Source organism: Chelon labrosus (assembly GCF_963514085.1).
Source record: "Chelon labrosus genome assembly, chromosome: 13".
Classification (NCBI taxonomy): Eukaryota; Metazoa; Chordata; class Actinopteri; order Mugiliformes; family Mugilidae; genus Chelon; species Chelon labrosus.
In genome coordinates, this window is record NC_140346.1 from 2,606,924 (window position 1) to 2,627,388 (window position 20,465).

General features: G+C 41.2%; 2 protein-coding genes across 2 annotated transcripts; both read left to right on the forward strand.

Moving 5' to 3' along the window:
- Positions 1 to 30: 30 nt before the first annotated feature.
- On the forward strand, positions 31 to 9,773 carry gdpd1 (glycerophosphodiester phosphodiesterase domain containing 1). The gene is made up of 11 exons (XM_084558476.1): positions 31 to 192; positions 771 to 920; positions 1,349 to 1,391; positions 1,803 to 1,938; positions 3,322 to 3,367; positions 4,085 to 4,206; positions 4,562 to 4,651; positions 5,207 to 5,340; positions 6,581 to 6,640; positions 7,637 to 7,688; positions 8,106 to 9,773. Exons 2-11 carry the CDS (start codon positions 785 to 787, stop codon positions 8,238 to 8,240), a joined length of 954 nt encoding a protein of 317 aa, XP_084414602.1. The 5' UTR covers positions 31 to 192; positions 771 to 784; the 3' UTR covers positions 8,241 to 9,773.
- Positions 9,774 to 10,608: 835 nt separating this feature from the next.
- On the forward strand, positions 10,609 to 20,369 carry ypel2b (yippee-like 2b). The gene is made up of 5 exons (XM_084559077.1): positions 10,609 to 10,999; positions 16,555 to 16,786; positions 17,589 to 17,632; positions 17,971 to 18,079; positions 20,240 to 20,369. Exons 2-5 carry the CDS (start codon positions 16,670 to 16,672, stop codon positions 20,327 to 20,329), a joined length of 360 nt encoding a protein of 119 aa, XP_084415203.1. The 5' UTR covers positions 10,609 to 10,999; positions 16,555 to 16,669; the 3' UTR covers positions 20,330 to 20,369.
- The last annotated feature ends 96 nt before the right edge of the window (positions 20,370 to 20,465 follow it).

Here is a 20,465-nt window from a genome sequence, read left to right on the forward strand (position 1 = left end):
CGTGAGCGCATGCGCGTACAAATGACAGCGGCCGGTGTTGTGTGTTTTGTTTCAGCTGGTGCGGAGCTGGAGACAAGAGACCAGCTCAACTCTTTATCTTCATATAGAGTAGTATCTTGTACAGAGCCAGGTCGTCAGTAACTTGGTCAACACAAAAGAAGAACGAAACACAAGAACAATTTGATGACAAAGGTAGGAGTTCATCTTGAGAGTTCACCTTCGTCTCAGCTAGCGTTAGCTTTGTATAGCTAGCAGTAAGCTAGTCCGCCTTATTATCATTTAATAGTTGTTGCATGTGTCTTGTTAGAGATATTATCTGTGCGAACTGTTTGTTCAGTGCTGAAAATAAGACAGTTCAAACTGTTCACTGTACAATAGATGCGAGTCTTCTCCTCAAGTGTCTCTTTTTTTTTATTTGTTTTGATTTTTAGAGCTAGACTTAGATGGATAGATTAGATGTGTAAAGGCAAATCTATTTACGGTGGAAATTGCCCCATTTAGAAATGACATAAATTCCTTTTGTCTTTTATCTGGGAAACACAAACTGGTCCTGTTGGTCATACAATGTTATTTGTTTCCCACAAACTTTATTATAATGTTTACAATTGGTATATAATTCTGTCAGTTCTTCTTTGGAGTCGAGTTAACAAGATTTGTTGATTTAACATCAACAACAGACTGAAATGACTGAATTGTTAAGGGATGTTTTAGTACACAGCTTTTGATCCTGCCTCCCTGTTGACATTACCTGTGTGGTGTTTGTTTTGCAGTTGACTGACAGGAGATGTGTGCCGCTGTGTATGTTCTGTCGACGGTAACGGGCTACGTGCTCACCTCTGCCCTGCTGTTAAAATGCCCAAATCTTTTGCACCGGAGGAAGCGAGAGGTGTTCATCAGCAGGCACATTTCCCACCGAGGAGGTGAGTCAGTGATGGCACTAATTTCAGTTTCAGCATTTAGCCTGTATGCATTAACCATCCATTTCATGCCAAGATCCTCATTTGAATTCAATTTGTGCAAGTTTGTTGGATTTGAATATTTGTATTGAACACATTTATTGCTCAGAGAGCTAGTTACTTAGAATACGAGTGGGTCAGCTGTTCAGTGTTTAACTGCTTTTCCTGCATAATAATAATTATGTTGCCAATGTCTTTATAGTCCTATTTGCATGGCTTTAGTATATTTGAGTGTATATATTACTGTGCTTCCATCACAATGAATAATCATCAGCTATCCATGGGTTCTGTGTTTGTCTTCTCTGCTCTAGTAATTACAAAAACCTAATTGATAAAAAATAATAATAAAAAAACACTGTACCGTGCTTAATATTTATTTTTTTGTCTTGCAGGGGCAGGCGAAAACCTGGAAAACACCATGGCAGCATTCAAGCAGTGAGTACAAACCTTAGTAATAATGATACAGCTCTTTTATTGGATCTCTGGAAATAACTGTTTTTTGCACCTACAGTTGTTGGCAGTGTGAGTCATCTGAGCTGTTGCATTTGTCCTTTTACCCACAATATCATATGCAGGCGATCTTGTCGAGGACATATATGCCATACTTCTGTTACTGCATCTGCATTTGATAAAGATAATAAAGCAGGAAGTTTATAGCTTTAAGTTTTTATTGAATGTGAATGTTATGTTTCACAGTGTAAATGTCCAAATGTCACTGTTGGTGTGTGTTTGTTTGAACTCAGTGACCACAGTCCTGTGTTTAGGTAAATGGACTAAAGTCAAGGGAGGCTCTTAGGTAGAGTAGCAACTAAATACAGTCTGGGTACTGTGTGTTCGTTTGTGCAGTGCTGTCGATCTTGGGACGGACATGCTTGAGTTGGACTGCCACCTGACAAAAGACAACCAGGTAGTGGTTTCACATGATGCCAACCTGCAGAGGGCCTGTGGCATCAACACCAACATCTCTGACGTTGCCTACGCTGTGAGTTATTGCATCTTTTAATTCTTTACAGCTACAGAAAGGAAAGTGCATAAATGTAATACAACCTTGGATGTTATATTTACACACCACTGTCAGCTGTTGATTTTGACTCATTGTGAAACCATTAAACCGTTTTGAGAACTCAAACCACAGTCATATGTGGTGTTTGTGCACATGAGGAACATCATAATTGGATCATGTGCATTGATCAGATGAGTTCTGTACAGGGCCACCTGACTATGTCACATGATGAATTGAGAAAAAAAAAAAAAAAAGTCTATAAAGGGTTTAAGTTCTGTTCTGTTGTACGTGTCTACATTTTCAGTGTACAATGAAACAAATATCATTATTTTGCTGAGAATCCATATAAACTATAAACTATTCAGGTAGTCAGCTGACCTCATTCTTTGGGCACATAATGTTGCTGAACCTAGACCTGAGCAACTGCAGCAACCCCAGATCATAGCACTGCCCCCACAGGCTTGTACAGTAGGCACTAGGCATGATGGGTGCATCACTTCATCTGGCTCTCTTCTTACCCTGATACCCATCACTCTGGAACAGGGTAAATCTGGACTCATCAGTCCACATGACCTTCTTCCATTGCTCCAGAGTCCAATCTTTATGTTCCCTAGCAAGTTGAAGCCTTTTTTTCCAGTTAGCCTCACTGATTAGTGGTTTTCTTAAGGCTACACAGCTGTTCAGTCCCAATCCCTTGAGTTCCCTTCACATTGTACGTGTGGAAATGTTCTTACTTTCACTATTAAACATAGCCCTGAGTTCTACTGTTGTTTTTCTTCCATTTGATTTCACCAAACCTTTAAGTGATCGCCGATCGCAATCAATCAGGATTTTTTACCGACCACATTTCTTCCTCCAAGACGATGGTTCCCCACTATCCTTCTAGTTTTTAATAATGCGTTGGACAGTTCTTAACCCAATTTTAGTAGTTTCTGCAATCTCCTTAGATGTTTTCTCTACTTGATGCATGTCAATGATTTGACCCTTCTCAAACAGACTAACATCTTTTCCACAACCATGGGATGTGTCTTTAGACATGGTTGTTTAAGAAATTAGAAGCTACTCATTGCATCAGTTGGGGTTAAATAACTTGTTGCCAGCTGAAACATACACATCGCCCATGCAGTAATTATCCAATAGGAGGCTCGTATCTATTTGCTTAGTTAAATCCAGGTGTTAACTTTTTTTTTTGGCCAGGCAGTGTATATGGTTAAGTTTTTGGTGGTCATTAGCCTTTGCATTAAAGAGAAGAGCAAAGTCATATGAACACCCTTCATTTCTCCTCTGGACCTGACCTCTCAGGCTCTGACTATAGATTGTATTCTCATCTGTTAACCGCTGACAGCTGTTTTCTCTTTTTAGGAACTCCCTCCATACCTGTGCAAGCTGGGAGTGACTTTTCAGAGGGGTAAGCATCACATATCCGTGACTGATGTGATTAATGCGAAGCTAACACCGTTTATGCATTCTCATCAGCATCTGTAGTCATTGTTCTTTTTCAGTGATGTGTGACATGCATGTTGCCTATTAACTAGAACAGGGGTGCCCATTACGTTGATCGCGATCGACCGGTAGATCGCGAAGGTAGTGCAGGTAGATCGCGTGGCAATGAAAAAAATGTTTTAGATGTTAGTCTGATCATTTATGTGCTGCACCTCCAAAACAAACAGCTAGACAAATGTTTATCTTGATTTATTTTTACTTTATACTTGCAACATGCCCTCAGTTCAGCGGCACACATCCACACCCATGCACAACTTCAACAACAACAGCTCAAGACTACCGTCTTAAAGAGACGCCGCTATTTTTGTAAACGTGCAGTGCACCAGTTTTTCTTGATAAAAATAAAAACAAAGATGGATAGAGCTTTTAACACTGTAGCAATGATTAATATGACTTAGGATATATATATATATATATATGGGTCGATCACTTTGACTTGGTCATTGTAAAAGTACGTAGCTCGCAAGCCAAAAAAGTGTGGGCACCCCTGGACTAGAACAATGGATCTAATTTTTAAATTGACAAAGATCAGTTTAATTTAGTTGGCAGCTGTAATGATTCATGCCCATGGACCAACACAACCCAAGCTGACAGTGTATTCAACCTGTCCTTGTCTCTGCAGAGTTTTGCTGCGAGGGAGGAGAGGACAAACGCATCCCTCTCCTCAGGGACGTTTTTGATGCCTTTCCAAACACCCCTGTTAACATTGACATCAAGGTCAACAATGACACGCTCATCAAAAAGGTGTGTATTTATATCACCTCACGTTATTTTTCTTTTAGTACTTTTAACACCCTTATAAAGCGACTCTGTCTTTTAACTTAGATTGTTTTTATGACCTGTATGGCCTTAAAAATGTCATTAGTGTTTACCTCACAAAACTGTAAGTAACAGACAGGCATTGAAATCATTGTCACTTTGCTCCAGTATCCTGAAAAAAATAATAGGTTCTAATAGTGCAGTTGTTACTCTTTTACTTTAGCGATGGTCGTTTTCTCAGAATCCTCAAAAAGAAAACATATTGTCAATAAGCAATAAAAATGACAAGACAAATGTTCTGAATAATATTTGACACTTTTGTTCTTTTTAATCCTTCCAGGTCTCTGAGCTGGTTGTTAAATATGACAGAGAGCATCTGACTGTTTGGGGCAACGCCAGAAACCAGATTGTCAAAAAATGTTACAAAGAGGTATGTTTAGTGACATAGGTTGTGGTCACATTTAGGTCCAGTTATTTCAGGAGGTAAGTGGGGTGGCTGTGGCTCAGTAGGTAGAGCGGGTTGTCCACGAACCAGAGGGTTAGCAGTTCGATCCCCGGAATGTGTCACATGCCGAAGTGTCCTTGAGCAAGACACTGAACCCTCAGTTGCTCCCTGGTGTTTGAATATGTGAGTGCTTGTGTGAGCGAATGGGTAGATGTGTCTGTGTTTGAATAGGTAGAAAAGCGTTATATAAAAGCAAGGCCATTTACCATTTAAGTCTCAACTGAGTAAAGGAACTGCTCCCTGATAAATACATTGCATGCTTTAGGTGTATCAAAGAGGTGGATTCAGAGATCCATCCATCCCATTGTCTATTACCACTTATGCTTAGAGGGGTGGAGGCTATCCAAGGTCAGGGTGAGAGGCAGGGTACACCCTGTCCTAGTTGCAGAGGTCCCAGTCTTTTGAAAATCCTTTTAAGCGTTGCATTGCCTCACTTCCCACAAACTGAGCCTAAATCAAAATTGTTGCATGTTTTTGCAGAATCCTCAGATTCCAGTGTTGTTCAGCATTTCCAGAGTACTGCAGCTGTTAGGCCTCTTCTACACTGGCCTCCTGCCCTTTGTTCCCTTTAAAGAGCAGTTCCTGGAGATCCCCATGCCCTCTATTATCACCAAGTAAGTATACAAAGAATAACTCAAATGGTCTCAAGTAAAGTGTCCTCCTGCTTTTTGTACAACACAACACACAAAAGTCCTTCACAACATTTTAATAGCAGCAGGACAGAGGGGGAGGTCGTGTTTTACTGTAGCTCAAAGTGGGGCTCAGGTTCCTTACAAAATAACTTCTACATGGCAGGATTTAGGGGGTTCCAGATGGGTTAAAATTCTCAAAACTTCCTCTCAAAAGTTTAGTATTAAATGGAGAACATTATTTCTAATGATTCAAACTGCTCTCCATTTGCATTTAAAATGTGTTTAAATGAGGTTTTCTTTAAAATCTTAGAACAAGGTGTGCTTACAGGGGAATTTCCTGACCTGTCAGTCATGTGTCTCCATCAGCCACCAGAGACAAACTTTGAACAGGTCAACATACTTAAGAATATGAGTCAACTCTGTACACTGGTGAAGGCCATGAAATATGGTGCAAAGTTTACGAGAGTTTTCAGTATGTGTGCCTGTGCTTTTTAGACAAACCTCTGAAGCTCAGAGCTTGAGAGGAAATTGATTCTGTATTTTATAATTAGAATACATTTTGTTGCAGACTGATTTGTATTCATTTTATGGCAGTATTTCACTGCTTGCAAAATACTGATGTTATGCTGGATTTTTTAAAGTTACATACGGGACATGAATTTAACTTGTTTTTTTCCTTTATCTCTAAATTTGTGTGTATATCTTCACTTTGTTCACAGTTTGATGTTTGTGCCCTTTCGTCTGTTATCTGGGTCACAATGGTGCATGAAAGATGAACTAATGCACTAATCAAGTCATTAAAAGAACCATCGACCCTTCTTGTCAGGTTCTTTCCAGACAGGAAATGACGCGTGTTAGTGGATCATGTAGCTCAAGGTCAAAGAGTAGATTACACATGCCAAACATTCATCAAGGATTAAGTGATTTCTTTTATTGAACTCATCTCGTACTTGCTTTAATACACCCTACCCCCCTTACATCTGTGCTTAATAAGTTATTTTTAAGTTAGTAACAGCTGCTGTTTATATGTATGTACTTTATTTAGGGCCACTTTAGTTAATGATTTCCTTCTGTGTTGAGCTGGTTCCATCTAGCTGTTGTGACTTGAATTTGATCAAAGTCAGTTTAGCTGTATATTATAATTTGAAAGCGATAAAATAGAAATGACTGATTATATCAACAATTTTCATCAAGTATTTTACTTTTCTGTGTGAATTTGCAGACTGAAAGATCCTAACAGGATAACTAGGGGCGAGCGATTCATCGCCTGGTTGGCAGATACGTAAGTAACTCATTTGTCTGAATCTACACCGATCAGGCACAACATTAAAACCACCATCTGATGAAGTGAATAACACTGATGATCTTGTTACGATGTAATGTTCGTCTGGGAAACCTGGGTCCAGGTTACCACCACCTGACCTTTGTTGCAGACCAAGCACACACACAAGGGCGTGTCTGTTGCATCCAGGTGGCGTGTGTTCCCCAGATAAGCGATGTTCACACCCAGCAATTCCCATGATGTAACAAGAAAAACGTGATTCATCCGACCAGACCGCCTTCTTCCATTGCTCCGTGGTCCAGTTCTGATGCTCACATGGCAGTTGTAGGCACTTTCAGCAGTGGACAGGAGTTGGGACAAGCACCCTGACTGGTCTGAAGCTACCCCAATACAAAACAAACTGTGACGCACTGTGTCCTCTGACACTTTTCTGTCTGAACCAGCATTAACTTTTTGAGCAATTTGAGCAACAGTAGCTCGTCTGTTGGATTGGACCACATGACCGTGTCGCCAGTTCACTACTGTTCCATCCATGGACCACTTTTGATGGATACTGTCCACTGCAGACTGGGAACGACCCACAAGATCTGCAGTTTTGGAGACGCTCTGACCCAGTTGTCTAGCCATCACAATCTGGTCAAGGTTGCCCATTTTTCCCTGCTTCTAACACATCAACTTGAAAACAAAATGCCTGTTTGTTTCCCAGTATATCCCACTCACTGACAGGTGCCATGGTAGTAAGATAATCAGTGTTATTCACTTGACAAGTGATTATGGTCATAATGTTAAGGCTGATCAGTGTATGAAGTCCCCCTTTATTTTAGCTCCAAAGTGGTCGAATCATTGAAGTAGTTTTGTATTTTTCTATGGCTCTGATACTTGACTGTGTGACCATGATTAATGCAAAGCCTTTACAATTGCGCAACTAAAGCCCTTTCTCCCTTAGCTATGCTTGTGGCTTCTCTCTGCTGATGAGTAATTGTTTTTCTATTACAGTTTACTGATGAGGAAAGCTCTTTTTGATCATTTGACTGCCAGGGGAATACAGGTAAAACTGCTCTTAATATACAGTAGTGCTCACAAATGAGAATAAAACACTGTTGCGTCTCTTGTAAGTTTGCATTTTCTTGAAACTCCAATCTTCTTGTTTGTTTTTTATCATCAGCAAATCCAGTGTTGGCATGCAAGCCTTTCCTTGTACTATCTTTACTTTAAGAACAATTGAAAAACTTTATATATTATTTAAATATCAATACTAATCCTGTATGTGTGCTGAGAGCTGTTTGTTGTAGCTGCAATGTTCTGCTGTAGTCAAAAGCAGGTACTGCGAAATGTCCAAGGTTCCTGTAAGCTCAAATATAGGTTTGAGTGGCCGCCAATACTACAGTCAAAGTACAGAAGCATTCTTGTGTGACTCTCTTCATTGAGTGTGTATCAACTGTACGACTCCTACATGTGGTTTCAGGTGTACGTTTGGGTGCTGAATGACGAAGAGGACTTCCAGAGGGCGTTCGACTTGGGAGCCACAGGAGTTATGACAGATTTTCCCACCAGGCTCAAAGACTTCATGGACAGGAATGGCATTTCTAAGCCCGAGTGACCTGCCAAAATCTACCTCGCCCCATTTCACCACTGATTATTCTTCACCCTGACTGACCTGCCAAACCAGCCCCCCACCCACTTTTACTGCATGCATTCCAGCTGGGCTACTTTCACTGTGTTGTACAGTCAGGAGGCGTCTCAAACTTCTGTGTCCAGCATTAGAATGAGGAGCCCTCTGTTCTACTGTCATTTATTGGTAATACAAATCCCTTTATTTAAGTCACATAAACACTCTTAAAGTTCCCATATGGTACATGCTATGTATTAGTGTTCTCTCTCTTTGTCCCTTTGTTGCAGAAGTACACACCTGCACGTGCAATATCCATTAGTGTGACACACCTATTTAAAACCACACAATCTTTTTAAGTCAAAGGTTATTAGTCTTGAATTTCTGCATACGGTCTCTGTAGGTTATGAGTTAGAAGTTGTTGTTTGTTTGTTTTTTTTTACAAAGGTTACTTCTGTAAAGTTTTTTTTTTTAATGTGTTTAAGTGACAGTTTTCAGTATTATTGTGTTATAGTATTGTGCTTCTAAGAACACCAGCATATGCAGCTTGATGTTAACATGATGGCATGTTAATTCACAAGTTACATCATTTTTTCACTTGGCACATGCAATAATAAACTAGCCTAAGCTGTTATCAGATCACTTTTATATGTGCCTGATGCCATTACAAATTCACTACGTTTAGTTTTTTGTTGAAAGTGAGTGGTGTGACAGCTGAGGTGGGCAGCACCACTTCTCCACATCTACAGGAAGTTCAGGCAGAAGCAAATTTAAACAGTTAAATGTACTGTAGTAACCACTGTTTCTTTTTGCTGTGTCGTGAAGTTTCTTGTTATCTAGCTTTGTACTTGAATCAATTGAAATGAGAGGCATTTTTTGCCCTCTTTTGCACAAAATAAGAAACTTCCTCTTGTGTTTTCCACATGTGTCTTTGTGACTGCAAACAGATATTAATTTCATATTTAATTTCAATATTTAAAGTATTTGAGCAATCCAGCTGGAGGTAGAGATACACAGTGATTAAATGCTACATTACACTTGTTTGGAAATGCATTAAACAATGTTCAAGCAGTTCCTCTCTGTGTGATTCACAGTTTGATTAATCTATGGGATTATCAAATCAGTGTTACAAAATGAATGTCCTTTTGGTTGAATGTAATATTTGTTGTTTGGTATTCAAAAGAAATTATTTGATATTCTTTAAGTTGGATGTAGGGCATTTTTATTAGTGCTGTTAGTGAGTTAAATCTGAACATGTGATTCTTTTTACATTGTTTTCCAATTTAATCTATCGATCATATTTCTAATATTATGAAACTTTTTTGATTATATTACCTGTACTTTGGTTTTGCATGCTCAAACGAAGCTGCCATGTTTGTAAACGATTTGTCAATTGATTTGCCGAGAGATTATTAAAAAGTAAATTTTTATCAAAATCAGTAAACGCTAGATGTGTTGTTATATATTTGGTGTGTGTTCATAGTGGCATCGCAGCTTTATGTCGTTATTTTTGACGATTTACAATTATATGTAAATTTAAAACGAAGTGGTATTTTATAAATACCTACAGAATAACCAGAAGGTGACGCTGCAGACCAGGCGGATTTCAGTAGTTTTCGCTGTACCGGAAAAGTTAAAGATGCTGGACATTTTTTGCTACATAAAAATAATCTCCTCGGTATTTTTTCTACTCAGTTTTACACGAACCTGCGAGCTTTTCCTGCTCTTCTCCATATTTTTTCATGATACTGAAATCACAGGTACCTAACGTACATTCTAGAGAATTCATTGAAAACTATGAAATTCCGCGGAGTTTATTGGTTACTCCCCTCTTCCGTCGACCAATAGGCACAGTGTTGCTATGCCTTATCGGATTTCTGATTGGCTGATACTCCTGTCAGTTATTCATCACGGTAAGTTATGACAAAGAGTTTCAAGTCAAGATGGTTGATTATTTTGTAGAACGAATTCTTTGAGATTTTACCACTGCTTCACTACAAGGTAGTTAAATAATAAATGTAAGTGTTCCAGCAACCGTGATATATAAAATAAAAAGCCTGATAGGAGATATTTCTCATAAATGCGGGGTCGTATTTATTTATTTTTTTTAGTTTAGCTTTGTAAGCGGGAAGTTAGCTTTGTAGGTAACTTGTAAAACACGCCTTTAAAACACTGTAGCCTATATTAACAATATTATCAAACAAAACAATTACAGCCGAATTCATGCACTTATTCATATAATAATAGATTAATAATGATGCGTTCACCAAATGTTAAACAAAACTATGCCCATACTGAGCATGCGTGTTAATGCTCTTTAAAATGTTTAGATATTAATATAAATAATCGTTTAGATATGTGATGTTCACAATTCTGATGTTAAATTTTAAAATGAATCCTAATGAATCCGACGCTTGTCAAAAACGGACTTACTTTGTCCAGTTGAAAAAGGCATGTTGCTCGTGTAACGGGCTTACTTCGAACGCGGAAGTGAGTAGCGGGGAATGCTCTCGCTCCTGCTGTCCGTTTCAGCACTCTCTTTCTCTCTGCCTTTTCTAAACTCTGCTGGGCATCGTTGCGCGTCAAAACATTGCGTCTCCTCCAGGACTTGTCAGGGCCGGGGAGAAGAGGAAGATTTGCCTGGGACAAGGAATGCGAAAGATTTAGGTTTAGAATTGGGCACTGCCACGAGGATAACGAGGACGTGCGGCATTTTCTGTGTGAAGATCTGTGTTTTCTTTCTTTCAAAGGTAAAATGATTTCCTCTGCGTTATTTCTCCACTCTGGTGCATTTTGTTGTGAAGCATTGAGGCATCGACTCAGTCATGTAGAGTCCGTCTGATACTTTTTATTAAAGCCAACTTTTAAGTTAAACTACAGGCACATGTTATATTATTACTACATAAAAGCCTAGTTAATGATGTTCTGGCAACATGCGTTAGAAGGCATTTTTAATGTCTGGATAGGATGGTGTGATCTTCTCTGCAGTGTATGTAGTGGTTGTTTTCAGGACACATGCTGTTTGTGGTGGCAGCCCTGCGCCATCATTCGTGTGCGCGCGCCTGACCGTAACGGTGCACGCAGCAATGATCAATGCGGGTTATTGTCCAATTATCTCACGTGATCACATACTGACTGCGTTCACCTGTCATTCAATCATTGCGGATCTTAAAGCTTTGCGGTGTTGTGTGTATATATATGTGTGTGTGTGCGTGCGTGTGTGTGTGTGTGTGTGCAGCACTGTTGAGCTGAGGCATCCCCGCCATCTGTGCACCGTGTGGTGGCTGAAGTTCTGCCCCAGATAAAGTGCGCCACTGCCTGTGACCTGATTCATAACATTAATCACACACACACACACACACACAGAGACACACACCCACACACTTATTGCAAACCGTAAGCCTTCATGTATACGTGTTTTTACTGATGTGTCACTCCAGTTGATGATGAGGCTGTGTACTCCTACTCCACTGCCCTGTACCTGTACAAGTCTATGCCTGTCAGACCTGCAGCCAACGATGCACCATCAGGGCAGGCAAATGTAGCAATTGCTCGGGTGGCGGGCGGGAGAGACTCACCCACGTGAGTTCATGTGGACAACTGAAAAACAGACACCCTCATCAAGTCACAACCTTCCCCTCTCTCTGCACTCTATTTCCATTGCAGAGCGTGCCTGCAGATAGTTATTGATCATGTGAGGTGGTCGATACGCAGGGATCGAAGATGGGGGACAGAGAGTTGCAGGCCTTGAAAGGTGATCCTTCGCAGACTTGTTTACAAAGCGTTGTGTACGGCGTGTTGTGCCTACAGTTTAGTAGGTATGAGCCTCTTCGTCACATCACCCACTTTGTTTACAGATGGTACATGAATAAGGAATAGAATAGGATAAGGTGATATAGTGACATATGTACATGTTCATGTTCAGCTGCTCATTATTGTGAACATCTAGTGAGCCAATCACACAGCAGCAACTGCAGGCACGTCGACATGTGTATGTGTGTTTACAGCCGACAAATCTCCATCAGTTGCTGATGCTATCATGTCAATATGAACCAAACGTTCTAAGGAATGTTTACAGCAGCTTGTTAAATGTATGCCATGAAGAATTAAGGTCTAACAAGGTGTATCTAACGAACTGGCCGCTGAGTGTAAGCGTCTATAAAGCTGGTTTTCTCGTCCAAGGAAACAAAACAAATGGAGACTGAAGAAGAAGTACAGACAACAGTAACCCGACACGCGTAGACTCGAGAAGCAGGAGCATCTCTTCATCAGTGAGATTTGATCTGAGGTGGGAGTGGAGTGATGTCATCCTGCTGTGTGCTGCTGGCCTTGGAGAAACACTGAATGGAGAGCGGGATGAAAGTACATGAAGTACAGAAATTGTGTCGGTGCAGCTCCTGGGCAATATAAGACGCAGAGCTCAGGGGACACACTCTGTCCATTTCTGTATATTGAATGCGCTCTCTGACGCTGTCTGACTCTCATTTTCACATCGCTTCTTCCCCTCTGTCTTTCCCCTGCTCTTGGTCGCTGTCAGAAACAGCAGCGGCAGCATCAGTGAGTTACATAACAAAGGTTTTTTTGTTGGGATACAAGGGCCCTTTTGGCTGGTGAGACTCGTGGCACGTAGCCTTTTGTGATGACACCCAGAAATGACCAGAATGGACAGCCCGGTGACCTCAAATGACCCGCTTGCAGGCTCGTCTGGTGAATAGATGAAGAGACAGCAGGAAAAATAAACAAACAGGCTGAGAGGCAGACGAATAGAAGACAGAGGCAGTCAGAGAGAAAGATAAACTGATAAAAAAAAAAGGGACACCGAGCAGACAGTCTTGGTCCTGACTTGGTCACTTCTAATTTCCTGCCACTGAAGCCCTGCGATCAGCATTTCTGGTGATCTGATCATTTATGCAGTTCATTTTCTCTGTCAAAGCGGGTTTTCAGCGCGAAGTAGCTCCTGACTGACACTTTGAGTCAGCGTTTTCTCTTGCGTCAGCGTCCTCGCCTCCCACAAACAGTGTTGATATGCAAAGTGATGTCCATGCATGTCCACCCACCAAAATGAGTGGTGCCCTGTTTTTGGAAGTGAATGGAGATGGTTTGAAAATGTCAATTTGCGTCATATTTGAGCCTCGAACAGCTAAGGGACATTTACATCTGTTTGGTGTTGTTCCCCAGTTTGTGCCTGGTTTGTCTCATTCACATCCTGTAAGTTTGCTGTAATTCTTCTTGATTCACAGTAACTTATTTCATTATGAATGTTTTTTCTTTTTCTTTTTGGAGTCAGTCAATAGAAAATGTGCTCCTTAGCATTCTTGTTATATAGTGCTAACAAAATGTCTTTATCAAATTAGAGGTTTTATTCCTGATAAAGCCTTAATATCTCCTGGGTTGCAGCTAAAGATTTTTCATCTGATGATATTTTTGTTTAACTAGTCTATAAATGTCAGTGTGATCAAATGCTTGTCATGAGTTCTCAGAGCCAGGTTTTCCCTTGAAATGTCTTGTTGTATCCTGTAATTTCTTAAAAACTCAGTACATCTAAACAATGGTATAAACCTGAAAAAAACTCTCGCTAGAAAATGTTCCATGCATCATTTGACATCCCTAATTTTCTGATGATCAACTGACCTTAATTAAGTTTCTTGGACATCTATAGGCTCATGAAGCCTAACCTGTAACACATAGATTGTGCTGCTGTGTATTTTTAATCACATCACTGTTTTTATGTATGTCATAAAGTGGTTTCGGGCAGCAGATAATACACACAGAGCACTCCACACAGATTATACACGATCCACGAGAAGATGCGTAGCATGTGCAATACTATATTTCAGCACCGCTGTTGAATGTCAATCCACAAGGGCAAATCAGTATCATAATGCATGATATATGCTGTCAATAAACTGTAACAGCATCCCACGGACTCATGGTTTGATGTTTCTGGTCTCGGCCGTGATGAAAAGGTTCTCATTCATACGTCCTATGTGCGCTTTATACAGTTATCTTGTACTTTTAGCCTGGGTGTAGAGGTTTAAAGGAAGAAGCTTAAATTTAATGGAATTAAATTTGAAGCCTGAAGTTGAAGCTTACGTTTCCTAGATTACACACACTACCAAAGCTAATTACTCAGATGTAATCAGACGGCTTTGTGCAAAAGAATCTTGATTAATAGAAGAATAGTTTGGTTAGAAAATAGCAAAAGGTGTCCATTGCATTTCATTAAAGTCCAAGTTAGCGTCTTCAGATGGCTTGTTGTGTCTCCTCAACAGTTGTTGTATTCAATTTATTGTCACATTACACTTAGAAAAACATTTTAAAAGCTTATTATTACAAAATTACTTGTGTATTGATTGTGAATGGCAGGACGTTCCATTCTGAACACATCTAAGAGTTAAAGCTACACGAACTTCACCCACAAATGACTGAGAGGATAAAACATGGGTCAAACATCAGCCTCACGTCTCTTTGTGCGTGTGTCGGGGGGGGGGTCAGCTCTGACAACTGTACTGAGTGAGTCTTTGTGCCCCAATCCCACGCTGCTGGCATCAAGTCAGGGGAGAGGAAACAAGGGCACGTCTCACTGCCTTATTTATTTATATCCCCCGGTCGTTTCCATCAGCTCTGGAGCCTTTATCAGCCTCCGTCCGACACTAAAAAAAAATCATAATGCAGAGCAGTAAAGTAAAGAGGCCCCCCTCTCTCTCTTTCTCGCTCTCCTGTTTGTCCTGAACGCACAGAGGCCTCCAGCTCCCAATCAGTATTTTATTAGTTTTTCCAGATGGTTCCATGAAGACAGACAGGAAGGAGACAAACTGACAGTGGAACAACATATTGTTAAACAAGTCATAAAACAAGTAGTACAATTATAAAAGAATATGACTGAAGTCATATAAACGAAAGAAGTTGGTGTTTTTATTTAGTTGGAAAGGTCATGTTTTTTTATTTTACTGTAAAGCCTTTATTTAAATTAGTATAGAAGTTAAAATGGGCAGGTAGACAGTAAAGGTTGCTCTTTTGCTGAGACTCCTCAACATCTTTATAAAAAGCAGGGGAGTAAAACAAGATTAAACTTGCGACTGATAGGATCCCTTTAGCAGCAGTGTTAAAATCACAATTAAAGTTGCATTAAGCAATAAAACCACACAGATTATAACTGCACTCCAAGGCAGAGAGCACAGGCCTCCAGCCATTTAGTTTTTCCTGTGCAGTTAGTCAAGATAGTACATGCTCCTGTCCTCGCGGGCCCCTGGGACGGGCTCCCTGGCCGGCTCACTAATCTTCTCAGTCACCAGGGCACACCAGCAGAAGTATTTTAAGGGCTCGATCCATTTGGGTATCATGAAGCGAGCGTTGCAAGATCCGCCACAGTTGTGCTAGGCTAAGCAGATTATCTCTGCAGAGTTAAACACGGAGTGTGAGCTAGCACTGCTGCCTGTGTGTACTGGAAAAAGCATTCAACTGGAGTCAGGGTAGCTGGGTTAGGGTTGATGTGAAGGATATGATGTTCAATCCTTAGTGGCCTAATTGATCCCAAGCCAGCCGCTACCCATGTGGGGTGAGTGTCACAGTGGAAGTGTGCTTGACCAGTAACACAGACGTTGATGGATCAGAGCCATTTCTTTTTTGAGGGGCAACTGTGGCCTAATTGTTAGAGGTGTCGATTTGAGACTGAACGGTCACTAGTTTCAATCCCTTTTTGGAGCTAAGGTGCTTTGAGCAAGCGCCTGACAGCCCGAACCACTACCCACTGCTCCAAGTGTGATCACTACTCATTGGTGGATTTAATGCAGAGAAGAAGGGAAGGGATGAGATTATTATCTTTCCATCATCATTCTTGTCTTAGCATGCTGTACTGTAGAGTATGGGGATTGGACAAATTGCATTCTTGATGATGGCTCTAGCAGGAGAGCCAGGGCTCAGAAAGTCAGTAACATTCATCCTCTGAGAGCCATAAATGCCTCTACAAATTTTCATGGCCATTGATCAAATAGTAGTCGTATCTACAAATGACCATTTATCAAAACATTTAGCTAATAATTTTTTGTCTTTCTATCTGAATCTAATCTCCTAAAGTGCCGCGGGCTCATTAATAATCCACAATGTCTCATTACATCATAGCGTGCTGAGGTTTTGTGAGTTTCACAGATGGAAGTCAGCTGGAGAATCCTCTGAACCCTTGGAGCAGACTGTAATCCCATAAGCAATATACACCTGTGGCTCAGTTTGCAGCACCGCTTTAAGGAAGCAGCACAACAACCACGTAGCCGCCGGCTCTTATCTCTCTTACCCTCCCTGCGCTCAGGTGTTCGCCTCCCGACCCACCGCCCACCACGGCCCTCACCTGTGTGTTGCGGTGCTTCCCTTGTGAGCCGACCTGGGCTGGCAGTCCCTTCTTGCACCGCCCGCCAACTCCGCCCATGGTCAGAATGACGCGCTCCAAGACCTTCCAGGCGTACCTGCCGAGCTGCCACCGGACCTACAGCTGCATCCACTGCCGAGCTCACCTGGCCAACCACGACGAGCTCATCTCCAAGGTAACTGACGGCAACAGTGGCACCCGACTCATCTTGCTAACAGTTGTTGCCCCTGGTAACCACCAGGACACTTACATTCGAGGAGCTAATGATTACAGACATGAGAAGAGAGGATTGGAGTACTCACGCAGATGTACTTTACATCACTTTTTGTGTTATTTTAGATTTCACTTTTTGTCCCTTTCATTTTATAGTAGTAATTAACAACAATTGAAAGGTAAAGTAGTGAAGATTAAAAAAGAGGTGTAACCGATGAGGAATTATGAAAATCAACAGCAGACTGATCACCTGTATGTTTGTGTCTGCCACGCCTGTGGACGGATTATGCTATAAGCTGGTTAGTGAATAGGATTATGAATGCACTATCACTTTTTCCATGCGTGATTATGAAAACATGCTCACCTGTACACAAAGGCCTTGCACTGGGTATAACGCAGGCACACTAAGTAAATCTGTTTAATGTGTCTCTTTAGTAGACGCATCTGCAAATGAAGGTAATTAAAGGCAAGTAAAGAATATAACTGCACTGCTAGCAGTAGGGGGTACTAATTCACTAGAGAACTTATATTTAACGATATTAAAATAGATTTTCTTTAAAGGTTTTAAAATAAGAGCTTCTATTACAGTAAAGGCCTATCTCAGCTCAATGTGCTGACGCCTTTTTATAGGGAAACCAAAGCAGGGCTCTGGAGTCTTACGGTAGCATAATTGCATGCTTATGTGATTTTATAGTTATTACACAAAGTGAGCAGGTAGATTCTTGTTGCAGCCTTTTCATTTTCGTCTCATTTTGTCTCCACAGTCTTTCCAGGGTAGCCAGGGCAGAGCCTACCTGTTCAACTCAGTGTGAGTATTGATAAAAATAAAACAAAACTCTCGTGTTGCATGTCAGCCCACATGTTTTTGTAAAGCCTTACTGGAATAACATACTGTCCTGGTGGAGACAAGTGACCTACCATTAATAATACATGTTGCTCCACATAGCAGGTGTGTTGTAGACAGACAAGTGTGCCTCTGAGTGCTGTTATTACCAGATGAATTGACATTTTTGAAAATGTTTGTTTGAATCTATTCTGCACAGCCTGGTCCTATCTGTATGTACTCTCTGTGTGAGCTGTGTGAACATGTTATTTCACATTTTCTGTCTGTGTCTCTGCTTGTGTCTGCTTCCTCTTTCCTTTCAGGGTGAACGTTGGGTGTGGTCCTGCAGAAGAGAGAGTTCTGCTGACAGGCCTGCATGCTGTAGCAGATATCTACTGTGAAAACTGCAAGACGACCCTGGGCTGGAAATACGTAAGTGTCCTTGGCTGGTTCTTTGCACAGCACCACGAACTGCATCCAAGTTTGGAGGAGGATAAACTGGGAGGGTGTCATTAGAGCATACCCTCATTTTACTTGTATCCTAATTATGTTTAGACCTCTCTTCTCTCAGGGTCACAGCAGTAGCACAGCTGTAGGCTAAAGTGATGATTAAATACTTGTGTGGACTTTTCCATGTTTAGCAGTGTGGTTTTTATTTCTTCTACATGCTGCATACAGTATATTGTTTTATTTTAGCTTTAACACTAGATGTCTGCTTTATGCTTTAGCTGAAATAGCTGTTTCCATCACATTGCTAGGTGTTAATGCAAAAACAGTTACAGACTGATAGTGTAGTTAAACAGTTTCTGAGTTACAGCCATGTTCTGGCTAACATTAGCACGTATATCCAGCTAAAGCTGTTGTATAGATTGTCAACATACACATGCAGTGTGTATTTAGTGCATACAGTATTTTATTCTTCATGTCAGAATGAACTAAACAGGATCCACACATGGTAGCTGTCTCATATATCAACAGAGCTGAGCATGTGCAGCTGTCACCGGTGACCCCAGCCATGGAAGTGAGAGTTTACACTATAGGGCACGTGACTGTGTCCTTTAAAGAGTTAACTCAAACACACAGTCGGCTTGTTGTTTGACTTCTAAGAAGGCTCCATTGATCCGAGCTCTTTGCCTAACCTCTAGCTGTAGCATTCACAGCTACGTGTCTAACCTTAAACCTCATTCTTTGACCTCTCAGCCTAAAAATAACTGTTTTCCTTAGAGAGCCTGGTCAACACCTGGTAAACCAGCTTCAAAAGTAGCTACTTTTCTTGGTAGTTTATTCCAGTCAGGACCCCACAAGTCAGAGAAAACAGAGGTCACATGCACACATGAGCAAACGGGCACTAGATAGGGCTTAATGGAGGGCTGCCATTAATATCTGTGGCAGCAGTGTAGATTTTCTGCCGTCGTCAAAGTTCTATTGAGAGGCTTGACCTACTGCACTTCTACTCTGAGAAATCTGATAACAAGCCTGTGCAGCTCTGATCTAAAATAGCCCAAGACAAAACAAGTTACAGGCGCTGCGCGGTGAAAGAACATTTGTATCGGCCCACTCTGCCACTGTTCTCAGAGCCTTGCAGTGGGAGGGGAGGCATGAACACGAGATTGTTAATGGACTTAGAGAGTAAGCAGAGGTATTGTTTTATGTCCTTTTTAGTAGCACTATTTAGTAAGTCTTTCTTGTATGGCGTGTATTACCAAATGTGAGAAATAGACTTTTGTCAATTTTCAAAACAAGAGCCACATGGATAAGTCCCATAGTTGTAGTCTGTATTTGTAATTCAAAAGTTTGGGGGGCAAAACACAAAACTCCAAATATACTATTTATGAACAAAGCAGCACTTGGTCACCATCATGCTGATAAGTGGATCTTCCACATTTGTATATTGGAAAGTTCAAATGTTCTGCTCAGTCGTCTGTGTTTGCCCTCAACTGTGTCATTTGCTTGATTTTGTCAGTTCCATTATTCACGCATTGGTTCACGAAGCTGAACAGCCAATCAGAGTGATGTCCAACTTTAATTCAATACGCTCAATCTGCCAAAAAGTCGGCAATAGGTCCTGAGAGGCTCACCAACAGCCCAACATTAGTGTATGATGATCCTAAAGTAGAACACAGTGTAATAAGCTTCTTTGGTGGTATTTTGTTTTGAATCCCATTCATATTTTCCAGAGGAATGTTGGGTTGCGCACTTGAGAGTAGAAAAGCATGTGAATGCCTGGCAGAATTAGAGCTGCAGGTGTGATTCCCAAACTGTAGTCTCTTGGTTCTGGCGGATTCACATTCCTTTCTGTGTAAGGTATGACAATCTGGTCTGGTCAGAGTTTTGGTTGTGCAGGCTCCTCTGCAGTGTTTAGTGATTGATGGTTATATAACCAGCTTCCACAGAGCCAAGAGCAGAGATAGGCCAGAACTGAGTCAAGGATTCTTATATACAGCTGAAAAGACTGTCTTGTGCAGTCTGTTTTTTTATGCTGCTTGTAGCCTTTCCTGCAGGATCCTGCTCTCTGTCAAACATACATGTTTTAACTTCTGTCCATCATCTGACTTCAGTGCTGTCTCTCCTGTCCTCTTACACTCCCTCTAGGAACATGCTTTTGAGAGCAGTCAGAAGTATAAAGAGGGCAAGTTCATCATCGAGCTAGCCCACATGATCAAGGACAACGGCTGGGACTGAGGCGGGAGCAGCCGGGTGACAACCGCCGCAGAGGAGGAGGCAAAGGGAGGGACTGGGTAGAGGAATGGGAGGGAGGGAGGGGGGTTGTGTGTGGTGGGTGAGTGTGTGACTTTGGTTTGGCTGATTTACCATTAAC

What these genes read in the sequence shown, in the direction of transcription:
- gdpd1 (XM_084558476.1), top strand. Translation starts at nt 785, where the DNA reads ATGTGTGCCGCTGTGTATGTTCTGTCGACGGTAACGGGCTACGTGCTC. An exon ending in ATGCCCTCTATTATCACCAA is followed by an intron (nt 5,341 to 6,580) that starts GTAAGTATACAA and finishes GTGAATTTGCAG; the next exon opens with ACTGAAAGATCCTAACAGGA. An exon ending in ATCGCCTGGTTGGCAGATAC is followed by an intron (nt 6,641 to 7,636) that starts GTAAGTAACTCA and finishes TTTCTATTACAG; the next exon opens with TTTACTGATGAGGAAAGCTC.
- ypel2b (XM_084559077.1), top strand. Translation starts at nt 16,670, where the DNA reads ATGGTCAGAATGACGCGCTCCAAGACCTTCCAGGCGTACCTGCCGAGC. An exon ending in ACGACGAGCTCATCTCCAAG is followed by an intron (nt 16,787 to 17,588) that starts GTAACTGACGGC and finishes TTGTCTCCACAG; the next exon opens with TCTTTCCAGGGTAGCCAGGG. An exon ending in CGACCCTGGGCTGGAAATAC is followed by an intron (nt 18,080 to 20,239) that starts GTAAGTGTCCTT and finishes CACTCCCTCTAG; the next exon opens with GAACATGCTTTTGAGAGCAG.